This window comes from Copadichromis virginalis, linkage group LG5 (genome assembly GCF_057382275.1).
Source record: "Copadichromis virginalis isolate Kocher_CV1m ecotype Utaka linkage group LG5, C_Virginalis_male_GT1.1, whole genome shotgun sequence".
Taxonomy (NCBI): domain Eukaryota; kingdom Metazoa; phylum Chordata; class Actinopteri; order Cichliformes; family Cichlidae; genus Copadichromis; species Copadichromis virginalis.
This window is the reverse complement of record NC_140622.1, coordinates 20,416,658-20,434,347: the sequence shown is the minus strand read 5'-3', so window position 1 is coordinate 20,434,347 and position 17,690 is coordinate 20,416,658. Positions and strand designations below refer to the sequence as shown.

The window sequence follows — 17,690 nt, the reverse complement described above, 5'->3', positions numbered from 1 at the left end:
GACAACTAAAAGCTACAGATTTACTTCAATTATTTTGAATGAGTCAATCACCATCAGCTTCAGCATGGGTGCAACTGTAAATGAAAGAAATCCAAGTGCCACTGTGCCCGACACAATGTTACATAAAACTTCTGTTATGTGCAAAATTACTTGGTTTTCAGGAAATGGTTGAAATTGTTTTTCAGAACTTAGTAACACTTGTGCAATACTTCCCTGCACAGATGGGGAACAAAGTAAAGCATTTGTTGCGTAACAGTAACATGGCAAATGATCATTCTGGACTGCATAAACGAGAGGAAGTAGTTTAGCATAAATCAACCTGATTTATCATGTAGATACGAACTGTACCACGACGCATAATGGCAAATCAGAATATTATCACCATCATTGTAGTTCAGTCAAATAATTAGATTTTGGTCTCTGGATATGACTAAGCCACATGGTGCTTCATCCCGGCATGCGGTGTTGGAAGAATCACATAGCAAGCAAGACTATATGTTTGTTTTAGTTAACACCAGAGCTAAATACTATAATTAACTCCTCTGCACGAAAAACTATCCTTTGTCTAACACATGAGCATGTGGCACAAATACTGCAATCTGGGACAGTGTTCTTGCAGAGAACCTGAGTTAAATGTGTATAGACTGAAGGCCATTTCTTTAAAATTTGCTTTGAGAACTGGCAGCATTTAAGGAAGACATAAAAATACAAATGAAATGAAACACAACAGATTTGCAATACAAATAATCAATTTGGCATGCATGACTGTGACTATATGGGGTGGCACAGAGAGACTGACATAATTAAAATGTTGGATGTTTTGACCAGTTGTACCTGAATTTATACCATTTCACATTTTCTTTACGTTAAAGATGTCATTATGTTTCACAGCCCAGTACAGCATTTCTGGATATTTGTCTATTCATTCATTTGTATTTTACTGCACGTGATTTTCTGTCCCCTTTAAAGTTACAGTGTGTAAAATCTCACCAGTGGATGTCAGTAGACTGCAGTCAAATAATTTTGGTTTTCTTGCCCCTCCCACTTCAAGTGCATGATGGTAGCTACACTAGGTGCTGTACTACAAATAATTCTAGTGACTGTATATTGCCAGCCTGTTTACCTCAGCTGTCAATACGCTGGGTGAAAAGCGTCCATGTCTATTTACGCTGGAGGAGGCTGTAAAACTTTATGAAAGAAGTTTAACATGATTGATGAGTCAGTAAAGCTCATTTCTGTCTGATGACAGTGATACAGAGGTGAATTCTTAAGGATATTATTTTAACACTTTTTTTTTAATCAGAAAGTGTTGCTGTTAGCTGCTGTTAGCTGCTGTAACTGCTGTTAGCTGCTGTTAGCTGCTGTTAGATAGCGTTAGTGAAACTTACTTTGAAGTGGAGATAACATTGTTGGACTCTGAAACACCAAATAAACTCTCATACAATGTGAGAATGTAATGAAACTGTTTATCGGAAGGAAAGTGTGATTCTTAGGACACTTGAGTCTAACATTAGTTGGCATAATTTTATCTTATATGCAACTATTGCTGTTGTTTGGTCGGCTCGCTGTCAGCTGTCCTTAGAGGGTGGGGTCACATGTCTGCTGCTGACAAGCATGTTCGTACATATTTTCAGGAAATGAGGCTTGAGGAGGAGAGGTGGTGGAGATGAGGGAGGGGAGACACAATAAAAAAGAGATTATGAAAAAACACATGTACAAATGTTAAATGGTTATATGTAGCTTGAAAGATCAATTTATGATCTTTAAATTACAAAGGTGACTCTGTTCATCTGGATGAGGCTGCTGGCAGGGTTTTCGCTAATGTGTCAGGAGTATTGAAACAGTGGAGACGCATTTTTTCTAAACACAGCATCTCTGTGGTTTTCAAACCCCAAAACAAGCTGTGCCAAAAACTGGTCCACCCCAAGGATCGGGTCCCCCAGGACAAACAGAGTAATATAGCGTAAGCTGTTAAGTGCCACGAGGGTTGCCGTGATTTATACATGGGGGAAACCAAACAACCTCTGGCTAAGCGGATGGCACAACACACAAGAGCTAACTCGTCAGGCCAAAACTCCGCAGTCTATTTACACCTACAGGCCAGTAGACACTCAATGATGAGGATGTACACATCCTGGACAGGGAGGAATGCTGGTTTGAGTGGGGAGTCAAGGAGGCCACGTGAAAAGGGAAAGACCATTTCTGAATCGAGGGGGCCTGAGGGTACATATTTCACCATCTTACAGTGTTGTGATTGCAGACATTCCCCAACTTTTTGAACGGTACTCATAGCCATTTGTCAGTGATCACTGATCAATGCAATGGTCATGACAATATGGATATTATTGATCAAGAAACTGACTTCACAGCCCATTGTTCGTTAGTGTTGCTAGTTTCATTCAATATGTAAATGTATTGTTTATAAGGTTGGGGAAATGTGCAGTCAGCTGATACTGAAGGAGTCACTTGGATGAATGACCTAACACTTCTTCTCCCACTAAAAACGCTACGTCCAGATGAACAGAATGAACTAGTACATGGCCGGTCTTTAGCCACATATATAAAACATTAAGCAGAACATGGATGTCCATCTTGTATTCAAGATGGCAAAGCAACATGGCGGCTTTCACAACCTAGTTCCCGCTCCCATGTGTAATTTCAATTTGCTGGAAGACGTAATTACACACATCAGTGTGTGTTTATGACTACAACATTGATTGCTTTTCTATTAAATAACCTAAAAATTACTTACTGTACCTTTAAGAGCGGGGCATCTTAGAAAAAAAGAAAACTGATGATCAGTTGACCATTGGTTGAGAAATCAAATATAATGCTGTTCTTCAGAAAAACAACAAAACAAAGACTTTCTAGAATATTTCTAATACGATACATTATTTTACATCACTTCCGGACTAAAGCTGGGTACTACCCATCACCTTTACGTTTCCTGCAGTCTAAACCGGAGGGCATAGGGAGACGTGGCGTCTGTAGCGGAGGGGTGTTTGCTCCTCAGCACGCCGACTTTCTCCAGCATGGAGCAGCCACACAGTGAAGGAGGAGAGCCTGCAGAAGCTGCGCAGCACCGCCCCCCAGCGCCTCTGCAGAGTTTCCGCTTGACACCCACGGCAGCCTGATGGGATGCATGCGGAATGTTTGAGGCGGGCTCTTTTGGAGGACCCAGGTGTTGGGACGGCGTCCAGCAGCTATTAGGGCTTATCGCTACAGTGTTACAACACATCAGCATTACCTGGCGCTGAGCCACTTTGGACGCAGAGGTCGACGGGCACGGCTCTCTCACTCTCTTTCGCTCTGCTGATGAGTGGAGAAGACTCCTACACGGAAGTTGTTGTTGTCGGATGGCATCTCTTTCCCAGAAGTTCACAATGAGGACGGGCGTCTTTCTGCTCCTTCTCGCAGTCTTCACCTGTGGACTCGCGCAGGTAGACCACGATGACGCCCCCGAGGAGCTGCAGGTGGAGACCTTGGTGAGTATTACAATGCAATAGCAGCAGCTCTAACACAACTGCAGCCACAAAGATGCATGAGTATTAACAGCTAACTCTTCTGACCAAAGGTGAAACCCGAAACTTGCTCCATGCTTTCCAGAATGGGAGACACGCTGCAGATCCACTACACGGTGAGTCCACGGCTGCTGATGTGTATCGCTTCACTGAGATTTGCGAGGAGAGAAGCTGAGTGCGTGCGCGGTTCTTGTCTATGTGGCACCGTGTGCGTGAACCATGTGGACCTGCGCTGTGTTTGTGCATTTTCGTACACACGTGAATAAAACAAAGGCTTTGCCGCGACTGAACGGCTCTGATCGTCAGCCAGTGCTTCACTGTGTGCTTTAAATGTGGTTTTATGTGGAGATCCACTCTGATTTTACTGTGTAACGATGGGGCGGTGCAACACGTCAGCAGTAGCAGTACCAAGACCACAGCTCGTAGTTTTGCCACTCAACCTGAATATAGAAACTTACTGATTAATTATATAGATTTCAAGTGGCTAAAAACTATGTAAAATTGGCTTTTTAAAGTACATAATTTTGCCATTACAACCCAGAAGTCCAAATTTAACTGCTGCAATTCTTTTTTTCACCTGGAGTAATAATTAATATAAAAATTAGTTAGTTTGCTGATGCCTCACAGGGAATTCTGGGTTCACATCCAGTGTGTGTGGCATTTGCATTTTCTCTCTGTGTACTCAAACTTCCCACAGTCCACAGGCAAACGTGTTAATTAGTGCTACCAGTGCTGATGCATAATATCCGCAGTGGGACACATGGCTGCAACAAACCTTACATGGTCTTGACTTTGTGTCAGTTTATCAAAATCCCATTACTTCTATCTCTGAGATCACTGTCCTCTGCTCCTCCAACACGGGTCCATCTTACGGCAGCAGTTGGTCAAGTGGTGACTTTAAACTGGCCCCTCGGTGTGAATGTGAATGGTCATCTGTCTCTCTGTATTAGCTCTGTGATAGACTGCCAACCTATCCAAGGTGCGTTCAGCCCTCCCTGCCATCTTGAATTAGATAAGTGGAAGAAATGGATGAACAGATAATAAAAAATACAAATACAAAAAAAAATCTTGTGCTTCAAAGGTGGCAACAACTCACAACAAACGTCGAAAAAGACAAAAAACTAGAAAACTGTAAGCATCACTGTTATACCCATAAAAATAAAACTGTATACAACAAGAAATTAGACAGTTTGAATAGAGAATAAAACATTTGCTACGCTGTTACACCCTGGTTACTCAGTTTAGGCAAATGAAAAACATGTTTATTTATTATGAATCTTTAAACTTACATTTTGTTTTTGCACCTCTCTAGTTCACCTGGTGTTAAAAAGACATTCATTAAGGGTTCAATTAGACTCTGAGTGCTTTTTAATTGTTAATTAACGCTTCATGATTTAGCTCTTTGTGGACTCAAGTGAAACAGATGGCACAGGATTGCTTAAATGAAAGTGTGTTCAAAGAATCTGCTGCAGGGAAATATTTTGCTCATATCTGACTCATATTTGGTCATTCGTTTACCAACATCCATCCATCCATTCGCTTCCGCTTATCCTTTTCAGGGTCGCGGGGGGCGCTGGAGCCTATCCCAGCTGTCATAGGGCGAAAGGCGGGGTACACCCTGGACAGGTCGCCAGTCTGTCGCAGGGTCATTTACCAACATTTATATTATAAAAACTGATATATGGTGAATTTTTTTTTTGCAGAAAGTTGCATAAAAGCTTTATATATTTATTAGATAACCAACTGGAGCTACAGTAGCTTTGCTTAGCTGAAAACAGAAATAAGAGCTAGTTTTTTTTGTCACAAGTAACAAAATTTGTTTCTAACATCTGTAAGTGATGTGTTGTGGATGTGTAGAAAGCTGGAAGGCAGATTTTGTTCCGTTAGCTCCCTCCTGGTTCCCGTCTTAGTGCCAAGGTAATCCAACCACAGACATGCCTGGCAATCAGTCTTTTCATCTAACTCTTAGCAAGACAGTGAATTACAAAACTGTCAGGACCTTCCTTTAAGGTGTAAGCACTGTGGCTTATTTTCCCAGACATGGATTAAGACGAGTCCTAGACGAAGAACTTTTTGCAATAGAGAAGTTAATTACTAATCTTTTCAGGGTTGGCATAGACTTAATCCACATCTGAGAAACTCACCAAGTGAGTCTGTCTTCTTATTGCATCAATAACTCTCTCACACACACACACACACACACACACACACACACACACACATATATATATATATATATATATATATATATATATATATAACACCCAGCACGCCCCTGCGGGCGGTTTATCCTTCAAGCTCGGGTCCTCTACCAGAGGCCTGGGAGCTTGAGGGTCCTGCGCAGTATCTTAGCTGTTCCCAGGACTGCGCTCTTCTGGACAGAGATCTCCGATGTTATTCCCGGGATCTGCTGGAGCCACTCGCCTAGCTTGGGAGTCACTGCACCTAGTGCTCCGATTACCACGGGGACCACCATTACCTTCACCCTCCACATCCTCTCGAGCTCTTCTCTGAGCCCTTGGTATTTCTCCAGCTTCTCGTGTTCCTTCTTCCTGATATTGCTGTCATTCGGAACCGCTACATCGATCACTACGGCCGTCTTCTTCTGTTTGTCTACCACCACTATGTCCGGTTGGTTAGCCACCACCATTTTGTCCGTCTGTATCTGGAAGTCCCACAGGATCTTAGCTCGGTCATTCTTCACCACCCTTGGGGGCATCTCCCATTTTGACCTCGGGACTTCCAGGTTATACTCGGCACAGATGTTCCTGTACACTATGCCGGCCACTTGGTTATGGCGTTCCATGTATGCCTTGCCTGCTAGCATCTTGCACCCTGCTGTTATGTGCTGGATTGTCTCTGGGGCATCTTTACACAGCCTGCACCTGGGGTCTTGCCTGGTGTGATAGACCCCAGCCTCTATGGATCTTGTACTCAGAGCTTGTTCTTGTGCTGCCATGATTAGTGCCTCTGTGCTGTCTTTCAGTCCAGCTTTGTCCAGCCACTGGTAGGATTTCTGGATATCAGCCACCTCCTCTATCTGCCGGTGGTACATACCGTGCACAGGCCTGTCCTTCCATGATGGTTCCTCGTTTCCCTCCTCTTTCTTGGGTTTCTGCTGCCTGAGGTATTCACTGAGCACTCGGTCAGTTGGGGCCATCTTCCCAATGTATTCTTGGATGTTCCTTGTCTCATCCTGGACTGTGGTGCTGACACTCACCAGTCCCCGGCCCCCTTCCTTCCGCTTAGCGTACAGCCTCAGGGTGCTGGACTTGGGGTGAAACCCTCCATGCATGGTAAGGAGCTTTCTTGTCTTTATGTCAGTGGCTTCTATCTCCTCCTTTGGCCAGCCTATTACCCCAGCAGGGTACCTGATCACGGGCAGGGCGTACGTGTTGATGGCCCGGATCTTGTTCTTACCATTCAGCTGACTCCTCAGGACTTGCCTGACCCTCTGCAGGTACTTGGTGGTTGCAGCCTTTCTAGCGGCCTCTTCATGGTTCCCATTTGCCTGCGGGATCCCCAGGTACTTGTAACTGTCCTCTATGTCTGCAATGTTGCCTTCTGGTAGTTCAATCCCCTCAGTTCTGACTACCTTCCCTCTCTTTGTTACCATCCGACTACACTTCTCCAGTCCGAACGACATTCCAATGTCATTGCTGTATAGCCTGGTAGTGTGGATCAGTGAATCGATGTCTCGTTCACTCTTGGCATACAGCTTGATGTCATCCATGTACAGGAGGTGGCTGACAACTGCTCCGTCCCGTAGTCGGTATCCGTAGCCAGTCTTGTTAATGATCTCACTGAGGGGGTTCAGGCCTATGCAGAACAGCAGTGGGGACAGAGCATCTCCTTGGTAGATCCCGCACTTGATGGTGACTTGTGCTATGGGCTTGGAGTTGGCCTCTAGTGTTTTACGCCACATCCCCATTGAGTTCCTGATGAAGGCTCTTAGGGTCCCATTGATCTTGTACAATTCTAAGCATTCCAGTATCCAGCTGTGGGGCATTGAGTCATAGGCCTTCTTGTAATCAATCCAGGCAGTGCACAGGTTGGTCAGTCTGGTCTTGCAGTCTCGGCTGACTGTTCTGTCTACCAGTAGCTGGTGTTTTGCGCCTCTGGTATTTTTGCCAATTCCTTTCTGTGTCCCGCTCATGTATTGACCCATGTGCCTGTTCGTCTTAGCCGATATGATGCCTGACAGGAGCTTCCATGTGGTACTGAGGCAGGTTATTGGTCGGTAGTTGGAGGGGACCGGTCCCTTCTTGGGGTCCTTGGGGATTAGGACCGTCCGGCCTTCAGTTAGCCATTCCGGGTGTCTCTCGTTAACTAGCAGCTGGTTCATTTGTGCTGCCAGACGCTCGTGGAGTGCAGTCAGCTTCTTCAGCCAGTAGGCGTGAACCATGTCGGGTCCTGGTGCTGTCCAACTCTTCATACTGGAGACCCTTTCTTGGATATCTGCCACTGTGATGGTTACTGGACCCTGTTCAGGGAGGTCGCTGTGGTCTGCCCTCAGATCCTCTAGCCACTGAGGATTGCCGTTATGGGTTGCATCCTTCTCCCATATGCTCTTCCAGTATTGCTCCGTCTCCAGCCTTGGTGGTGCTGTTCTCTTATTATTGTTCCCTTGCCACTGAGAGTACACCTTTGCTGGTTCTGTGGAGAACAGCTGGTTTATTCTCCTGCCTTCTATCTCTCTGGTGTACCTCCTCAAGCGGCTGGCCAAGGCTGTGAGTCTTTGCTTGGCAGTTTCCAAGGCCTCAGGTATGGACAGCTTGCTGTATTTCTTAGGCACCTTATTTGTCGCACCTTGCTGCAACTCCGTTAGTTGGCTAACCTCCCTCTGTGCTACTTTGATCTTGCCCTCTAGCCTCCTTCTCCATGGAGGGTACTGCCCCTTGTCGCTGTTCAACTTGTAGCCAAGCATCTCACTGATCACTGCTGCCGTATTGTAGATCAGCTTATATATATATATATATATATTAGGGGTGCAACGATATTCGTATCGATATTGAACCGTTCGATACAGTGCTTTCGGTTCGGTACGCATATGTATCGAACAATACAAAATTTGTAATTTATTTTATCAACTTTCCTTCTGACGATGCTGTCTGTGTTGAGCGCTCAGTGAATCTACGTTCGACTACTCCGCCTAGGCTGCACTGTCGAGCGCAGATCCACTGAGCGCTCAACACAGACAGCATCGTCAGAAGGAAGAGCGCAGGGCAAGCTAGCGAGACAGAAGTTAAGCTCTCCTTGAAACATGGACCTCCCCCACCCTCATTCAGATCTGGTGTTTGGAATTATTTTGGTTTTCATGTGACGTATGACCCTGAAGGTAAGCGAGTCATGGACTAAAGCAGGCCTGCCCAATCCCAGTCCTCGAGAGCTACTATCCTGCAGCTTTTAGATGCATCCCTACTCCAACACAGCTGAATCAAATGGTTTGATCTCTTCAGCATGCCATCATGTTTGGCAAAGGCCTGATAACAAGCCATTCATTTGATTCAGGTGTGTGGGAACAAGGATGCATCTAAAAGCTGCAGGACGGTAGCTCTCGAGGACCGGGATTGGGCACCCCTGGACTAAAGTAAAACAGTATGTTGGATGTGCCATGCAATGCTCAATTACATGGGTGGGAACTAGTGTGTTAGCGCAGTTAGCTCGTTAACGTGTTGGCTGTCTAGCCCCATGCACGGGGCGATCGGCAGTAGCTCGTTAACGGAGATTTGCCGTGTTGTGGCGTTAAGGTCATTTCAACGAGATTAACCTGAAAGTACTAGTGGGAACACGACGAATATGACTGCACATTTACGCCGACATCATCCTAGTGCAAAGACAAGTGGAAGCAGAAAAAAAACAAGCAAGCATGCTACTAACTTTAGCCGAGTCATTTAGACAGCTGTTTAATATGCTGCTGAGAATATAGCCCAGAAGAAGCGGATAGTATAGCTTTTATTTTGGAAAGAGCCATTTCTCTGTAATAAACTCTCTTTTCCAAAGATGAGTGATTCCTCAATCAGATACAGGGCTCGCAAAATCGCTAGCCCGACGTCCCGGGGCTAGCGATTTTTTTCAGTCGGGCTACCAAAATCTATCTCTTCCCTGCCCGTCAGGCTATTGTAGGAAGGAAAAATATATGTCAATGCTTTTGCATTCTTTCAGAAATGTAGCTGGGTAATTATGTCATTGGCATCGGTGAGCCACTGTCAATATGTGACATATTGAAGTCGCGTTTGAATTTGCGTTTGTTTTTTTGCTTTCACTTTGCAATCGTGCGAACTGTGTATAGAGAGCGACAGCACTGATCTGTGAGTGATGATAATTTGTGCACCAATTCCTCTGACATCGTCTTATTAATCGTTAGCTTACTATGCAAACATGACAAGTGAAATCTCCCGCAGCAAGCTTAAACATGTGAGAGGTTGATCGCGCAGAGAATCGCTGAGCTTATGTGAGTGTGTGTGTAAAAGCAGCAGGATTTATATTTTAGTTCTGCTGAGCCAAATAAGACAGGTCAGGGTGAAGAAGTGACAGCCAAAGAAAAGCTTACCACAAAACGGAAAAGTTATGACAAATCAGACTATAAGGCAAAAAAAAGAAAGTGCAGCTTTATGGTTTCATGGACAAAAGAATTTCTGTGGCTGCAATATGATGAGCTAAATAACCAGGGCTGCACATAAGTGGTCCGCAGGTGCGCATTCGCTGTCAAAATAAAAAACACGCACAAGGGTTAGGGTTAAATTTAAAAACTGTACTTTTGAGTTAAAATATATATTTATAATTTTAATAAATGACAAAGGCATGAACATTTTTTTTGTATCGAAAAAATATCGAACCATGACACCAAAGTATCGAACCGAACCGAACCGTGAATTTTGTGTATCGTTGCACCCCTAATATATATATATATATAACACCCAGCGCGCCCCTGCGGGCGGTTTATCCTTCAAGCTCGGGTCCTCTACCAGAGGCGTGGGACCTTGAGGGTCCTGCGCAGTATCTTAGCTGTTCCCAGGACTGCGCTCTTCTGGACAGAGATCTCCGATGTTATTCCCAGGATCTGCTGGAGCCACTCGCCTAGCTTGGGAGTCACCGCACCTAGTGCTCCGATTACCACGGGGACCACCGTTACCTTCACCCTCCACATCCTCTCGAGCTCTTCTCTGAGCCCTTGGTATTTCTCCAGCTTCTCGTGTTCCTTCTTCCTGATATTGCTGTCATTCGGAACCGCTACATCGATCACTACGGCCGCCTTCTTCTGTTTGTCTACCACCACTATGTCCGGTTGGTTAGCCACCACCATTTTGTCCGTCTGTATCTGGAAGTCCCACAGGATCTTAGTTCGGTCATTCTCCACCACCCTTGGGGGCATCTCCCATTTTGACCTCGGGACTTCCAGGTTGTACTCAGCACAGATGTTCCTGTACACTATGCCGGCCACTTGGTTATGGCGTTCCATGTATGCCTTGCCTGCTAGCATCTTGCACCCTGCTGTTATGTGCTGGATTGTCTCTGGGGCATCTTTACACAGCCTGCACCTGGGGTCTTGCCTGGTGTGATAGACCCCAGCCTCTATGGATCTTGTGCTCAGAGCTTGTTCTTGTGCTGCCATGATTAGTGCCTCTGTGCTGTCTTTCAGTCCAGCTTTGTCCAGCCACTGGTAGGATTTCTGGATATCAGCCACCTCCTCTATCTGCCGATGGTACATACCGTGCAGAGGCCTGTCCTTCCATGATGGTTCCTCGTCTCCCTCCTCTTTCTTGGGTTTCTGCTGCCTGAGGTATTCACTGAGCACTCGGTCAGTTGGGGCCATCTTCCCAATGTATTCTTGGATGTTCGTTCGTGTATATATATATATATATATATATATATATATATATATATATATATATATATATATATATATATATATATATAATATTGAATGACTTCTTGTATTTATCTTTAAAGCAATAAATGTGTTTTGTGGTTAAAAAGACAGTGTTTCACGCTTCTTTAAGCTCAAACCTGCCTCTGTAAAATATGCACCCACTGAAATCTCTCAGCATTTTTTAAAAATTCTCGGCACCACCTCACTCTTCCTGTTGAATGTTTTCAGGGTAAACTGATGGATGGAAAGGTGATTGACACATCTCTATCCCGGGATCCTCTTGTTGTCGAGCTGGGGAAGAGGACAGTCATCGCTGGTAAGTTATCGAATGACAATCCTTAAGAGCAGCTCTGTCAGACTGATTAGCTTATATTACATAATTAGTGGTGGGCGTGCTTTTTATACTGATCGAATGTCTCTGTACAAATTTCATATCAGGTCTGGAGCAAAGCTTGATTGGCATCTGTGAAGGGTAAGTGAATAGCAAACCAGTTAATTCACGATGCATGCCGTCACAAATCAGAAATACCAAAGTGGATAGTTTTGAAGTGAATCTGAGGAATGCTTCCTGTATGTTTCTGTTCTCTCATTCAGGCAGAAAATCAAAGCCACTATTCCCTCTCACCTCGCATATGGAAAGAAAGGTTACCCTCCAACAATTCCAGGTACTAGACTAGAAATATCCTACAGCACATGGCAGCGTGACAAATATAAAATCAATATCATATTTCCATATGTATATATAATATAAAGGCAAATTTGGAAAACCCTATGGGTGTCAAATCCAGCGAAGTCTGTTCCAGGACTACAGCTTTAGGTGATCTGTTAAAAAAAATGCTGAGTGGATGACAGATGAACGACAAAAACAGCAAAAGCAACTGTTTCCATGACGGAGATTCAAGAGTCTTTATTATAATTATGCAAGCATAACAAAATTAAGACAATACTCCCTCACGTGATGCAAAAACTTCTGACAGAAATATAAATACAAAATACAGTATTTAAACATTAAATATATACCGACCCGTATTTAAAAGTTTATACATAGTTATGACGACAAGATGACAGGTCATACAAAGTTTGGTTAAAGAATTAATGATTTACAGGAATCACATTTCTGCAGCGACGTGCCCACACTCTCTGGCACCATCATCAAAACACCATAAAAAGAGATCATTTGTCCAGTAAAATATATGTAGATAAACACTTGACAAATTAAAGGAAAAAAAGTATAGGAGGCATCTTAGTAAGCTGCTGTTCCACCACACATCTGAATACCAGGTTTCTAAGATGTACTTTTATTACCCATCAGCCATAATAGGCTGATGGGGTATAGTCGTCACACTGTTGGGCAGCTAAATTTGTGAATGCCATAACTCATGAAGTCAAAGGAGCTTGCAAAGAAAAGCATCTGGACTTCTTTAACCTCTCATCCGAGAAGCTTCTTCAGTTCTAAGGTCACTCATGAACTGACCATCAGTGGTCTGTTTCAGTGAGGTTTAGTAACTGAAGGCCTTCATCATCAGTAGAAGTGTTTTACCATAAGATAAAGGCGATCACTCGTGGCTTTTCTTTCAGCTTACTATCACCTCAAGAATATATCAAGGATAAAAGATCTGATGTCTCAACAGGACCTGGAAAAACTAGTCCATGCATTCATCTTTAGTAGGCTTGATTACTGTAACAGCATCTTTACAGGTCTACCTAAAAAATCAGTCAGACAACTACAGCTCATTTAGAACTCTGCTGCTCGAGTCCTCACTAAGACCAAAAAAGTGGACCACATCAGTCCAGCTCTGAGGTCTTTACACTGGCTGCCTGTCCGTCAGAGGATAGACTTTAAAGTTCTGATGCTGGCCTATAAAGCTCTGAATGGTTTAGGACCAAAATACATCAGTGACCTCCTGACCCAGTATGAACCTTCCAGATCCCTCAGGTCATCTGGATCCGGTTTTTTATCAGTTCCCAGAGTCAGAACCAGACACGGAGAAGCTGCATTCAGCTTTTATGCTCCTTATATCTGGAACAAACTCCCAGAAAGCCTCAGATCAGCTGAAACAGTCAGTTTATTTAAATCCAGGTTGAAGACTCACCTGTTCTCAGCTGCATTTGAATAAAGCACCAAATCCACACGTTTAAGCTTAAATTTCAAAACTTACATTTTAACTACTGATTTTATCTACTGTTCTGATTTTATCTGTTTTTAAAAAAAAATCTATTTTAAATCATGCTTTTTATTTGTTTTTGTTTTTTAATGTCTCTGTAAAGCACTTTGAATCACCTTGTTGTTGAATTGTGCTATACAAATAAACTTGCCTTGCCTGAGAGAGTCTGATCATGCCCTCAGGATGAGCTGCACCCCCCTGTCTAAGCCTTTCTGCTACATGGGGGAAACGATATCTTCTGATGTGTCCTGATTTGATTCTTCCGAGTTAATTTCTGAAAATATATGCAGAGAGGCACTGCGTTGCGTGGAAGCATTTCATTACATTGTTTTTGTTTCTCCAGTTAACTTTTATATGTTTTTCCCCTTTATTTTCTGACTCATGTAACATATAATCATAAACAATAGATATAACCTTTAAGAGCTTTTTGCAGAATAGTGACTGTGATATGGATCTGTCCTAGGTAATGCTGCTCTGGAGTTCGAGGTGGAGGTGATTTCACTCTCGCAGCAGACGCAGTGGCAGAGGATGGTCAACGATGTGTTCCCCCTGGTGTGTTTGGCCCTGGTGCCCACTCTGCTGGGCTTGGTGGGACTTTACCTCTACAAAAAGGCCAGTGCCCAGAAGGCTAGCAAAAAGAAGGCCAAGGATAAGAAGATCAAGAAGAAATAAGGACAAATCACTGAACTATTTAAATAAATGTTTTTTTAATTGAACTTGTTCTTTATGTTTGTGTTGAATTGAGATGAGATGGATTTAGAGTAGGTCCTTGTCCATTGGTAGTATGCCAAGACTTTAAAGGCTGTTATGTGCTAAGTGTCCTCTCAGGACAAACAGAAAATTGCAGGTGAAGAACCTGAAACTGACAGTGCTTGTATCTGAACAGGCTCTTTCTAGGAGGTTAGGCTCACACTGTATTCAGATCTCAAATCAAATGTATATTTAGTCCATGCAGCATGCCAGCTTCAAACATACATACAGAAGCACTGTCCTGCATTGATCTGACAGGTGGAAATCATCTTGGGAGCAATTGAGAGAGCAGAGAACAGCAAATACAGTGACATAGAAAAGTGGAGTGTGTGGGTAGGATTAATAAGAAAGGTATTTTAATTTTGAAGTTCAACAGCAAAGACTCACAGGTCAAATATTAGTATCTAGTGGGATGTGTCCAGACACACATCATATCATCATCCAGGGAGTTGGCTGTCATAATCCTGATAAATTTCCTACAGTTCAGTCACTGAAAAGAAAGATCACATTTACTTTATAGCAATACTAATTTGGGCAACTGGTAAGCTGTAAACCAATGGAACAGCAGACTTTTAGATGTTTATTTATTACAAAAAAACCCCTCATTTGTTAAAAGTTATTTCACCAGAAGAAGCATAAAGGGACTGTTTAGAAGCACCTGCTTCACATCCTCATGTAACAACAGCGAGTTTAAACCACCTTTTTTTATTTGGGCCTTTTGTTTGAAAATATTTTAAAGACTCTCTTTTGTAAGGACCTGCTCATTCGTGTACAGAGAAAGGACAGGAAGCTTTGAAAGATGTCCACTGAATAGGCTTATGTTTAAAGACACATTAATTAAAAGCCAAATTGTGGTGTGCCACTAAGAGATATTCTCTGCGGTACTGATCATCACCTAATAAGTCCATAAATAAATTGGACCATTTTTCCTTTTTGAAGATAACTCGCATGAAACCCCAAGATCAAGTTGTAAAAAGAGTCATGTGGACCTTAATCAGAATACAGTCATGAAAAATTATTCTAATGTGGTATTATCAGCATTTCACCTGCTTTTCTTTTGAGCACTACACTGTCCTTTAAGCACAGTGACTCATAATGTCTTGTAGCTTTATTGCAACTACACAGCCAATTTTGGTCTAGTTAAACACTGTTTCCTGGAAAAGAAAGAGTGTGCCAGTATAATAATACAATACAATATAATAATAATGATGATGTAATATAGTAATTTAATACAATTCTGCTGTCAGATTAAGAAAATATCTTCAGGTACTGGTGTTATTATCCATACTGATATTTATATAGTGAACTTAAAGGCCATTTTGCTGTGAACCCCAAGTTTTATATATTCATACATATGTATATATATAGAGAGAGATAATGTGATTAATTTATTTGACTCTCATTTCAATAACAATTAGAACCTGTTGTTTAGCTAGACAAATCCAGTTTTTAACGGGCTTTAGTCGCAGGTGAGCTTGTTTTAATAACCGGTTAGGCCGATGACACCGCCTTTGCCGTTCCAGCATTGCCTTAACTGTTAACTCCGCTCACTCGGGAGACGCGTGGAGTTTTAAGCGCGTTTTGATATCCCTCCGCGAATTTAATGTTGTTGTTTTTGTTATTTCCCATAAAAAAATCAATATTTTTGCTTTTGTTTCAGCCTAGTGCACAATAGCCACATTTCTTTTGCAAATATTGAAAAGTAAAGCAAGACATCAATGGACTTTGTCGTTTTGTTCGTAACATTTAGAGGGCGGAGCATCCGCACTACTTCTCACGGTGCAACCTCTTCCGGTCCTCTTTCCAGCTTCCCGTGCAACATGGTGAGTGTGTTTCACTGATGGCCGAATCGTGAAAACAGAATAAACCTATGTTTTAGTCGACTAGTGGCACATAATTACATTTCTTTGGGTATTTTAATCCCACGTGTAAGTCACAAAACTGAGAATTGATATTAACTCTCATCCTGGACGATTAAAAATGAGTTTGGGCCTAATGCTAGCCGTTAGCACGCTAGCCATTTTGTGCATGTGTTCCGTGTGCTAGCAAAGGATAACGACGGTGCAGGTTTGGGCTGTAACATAGCTAAGAGATGCGGCTAAAAAGAAAAGCCACATCACAGCGATTGACAAAGCAACCGATAAAATATAACAGTTCATGGTTAAAAATGTGTTTTTCAGTAAGCCCCAACCGTGACTTGAGTCAGTCATACCGTGTAAGAGTGATAGATGATTGTACAAAACTCAATAATGATTAAATGTCTCGTGATTGATGGCATTAGTTCATACGTGTATGTGGAACTAGATTGCACGTGCATCAGTTTAAGGGGTTCCCTTAAACTGATGGTTTATAATTCCCTTGGTTTATAATGGAGCACTGTAACAAAAAAATAATTTCCCCCAGGGATCAATAAAGTATTCTGATTCCCACTAACGTTGAGACGTTATAGTAAACTAGACCGTCAGTTTGAAGCGACTGCTTTGTGGCCAGTGTTAATAACTGGTGTGGCTGGGTGGTGGTGAAAAGGTTTTGAAACCAGTGCTGATGTGGGATTTCAAGGGGAAAGCAGATATATTCTTGTGATTGTTAATTGTTTCCACCTTAACACAGCTGAATTTTTGAGACTGCCTAATGTAGTTCTGTTTTAACATTTTACTCAGGTTTACTTTGTCATTGGTAACCCTTAATGTATTTTGGCAGACCAAGAAGAGGAGGAACAACGGTCGTGCTAAGAAGGGCCGTGGGCATGTGCAGCCCATTCGCTGCACCAACTGTGCCCGTTGTGTCCCCAAGGACAAGGCCATCAAGAAGTTTGTGATCAGGAATATCGTGGAGGCGGCAGCCGTGAGAGACATCTCAGAGGCCAGCGTCTTCGACTGTGAGTGTATTGTATTGTACTTAATTTCATAAAACCCCCTTTTCATCCCGATGATTTGACTCATCTGTACCTTTGTCCACTCTGCAGCATATATTCTGCCCAAGCTCTATGTGAAGCTGCACTACTGTGTCAGCTGTGCCATCCACAGCAAGGTGGTGAGGAACCGCTCCTGTGAGGCCAGGAAAGACCGCACCCCACCACCCAGGTTTAGGCCTGCTGTAAGTACTATTTAAACACAGTTCTTACCTCCTGTTGTGTAGCTCCATTAAGTGTTTAGAATTATTTTTGTATAGCACCTTAATTAGGTAGATAATCTCATTACTAATAACAGGAACACAAAAGTATAACTTGGGCAAAGTTCCATCCGTGGTTACACCTGTTTAATCTAAGAATGTTTCTCTTTTACAGGCTGGTGCACCAAGAGCTCCTCCGAAGCCCGTGTAAAGCAGAAATTGAAAATGCTGTAAACCTGACAAATAAATGGAGAAATCTTCACAAAAACA

The 17,690-nt window shown here is 42.9% G+C and overlaps 2 protein-coding genes across 2 annotated transcripts; both read left to right on the top strand.

Annotated features, from left to right (window-relative positions):
• Window positions 1–2,960: 2,960 nt before the first annotated feature.
• fkbp11 (FKBP prolyl isomerase 11) lies at window positions 2,961–14,275 on the top strand. The gene is made up of 6 exons (XM_085456591.1): window positions 2,961–3,485; window positions 3,575–3,637; window positions 11,623–11,710; window positions 11,833–11,866; window positions 11,989–12,059; window positions 14,023–14,275. Exons 1-6 carry the CDS (start codon window positions 3,357–3,359, stop codon window positions 14,229–14,231), a joined length of 594 nt encoding a protein of 197 aa, XP_085312717.1. The 5' UTR covers window positions 2,961–3,356; the 3' UTR covers window positions 14,232–14,275.
• Window positions 14,276–16,012: 1,737 nt separating this feature from the next.
• LOC146709557 (small ribosomal subunit protein eS26) lies at window positions 16,013–17,690 on the top strand. Its single transcript, XM_085456590.1, has 4 exons — window positions 16,013–16,132; window positions 17,010–17,187; window positions 17,275–17,405; window positions 17,596–17,690. Exons 1-4 carry the CDS (start codon window positions 16,028–16,030, stop codon window positions 17,629–17,631), a joined length of 450 nt encoding a protein of 149 aa, XP_085312716.1. The 5' UTR covers window positions 16,013–16,027; the 3' UTR covers window positions 17,632–17,690.

Bases quoted from the DNA above. Each gene is read 5' to 3' on its own strand.
- fkbp11 (XM_085456591.1), top strand. From the start codon at position 3,357: ATGGCATCTCTTTCCCAGAAGTTCACAATGAGGACGGGCGTCTTTCTG. The intron at 3,486-3,574 runs GTGAGTATTACA...TTCTGACCAAAG, and splicing joins AGCTGCAGGTGGAGACCTTG to GTGAAACCCGAAACTTGCTC. The intron at 12,060-14,022 runs GTACTAGACTAG...GATCTGTCCTAG, and splicing joins TTACCCTCCAACAATTCCAG to GTAATGCTGCTCTGGAGTTC.
- LOC146709557 (XM_085456590.1), top strand. From the start codon at position 16,028: ATGGACTTTGTCGTTTTGTTCGTAACATTTAGAGGGCGGAGCATCCGC. The intron at 16,133-17,009 runs GTGAGTGTGTTT...GTATTTTGGCAG, and splicing joins CCAGCTTCCCGTGCAACATG to ACCAAGAAGAGGAGGAACAA. The intron at 17,188-17,274 runs GTGAGTGTATTG...TCCACTCTGCAG, and splicing joins AGAGGCCAGCGTCTTCGACT to CATATATTCTGCCCAAGCTC.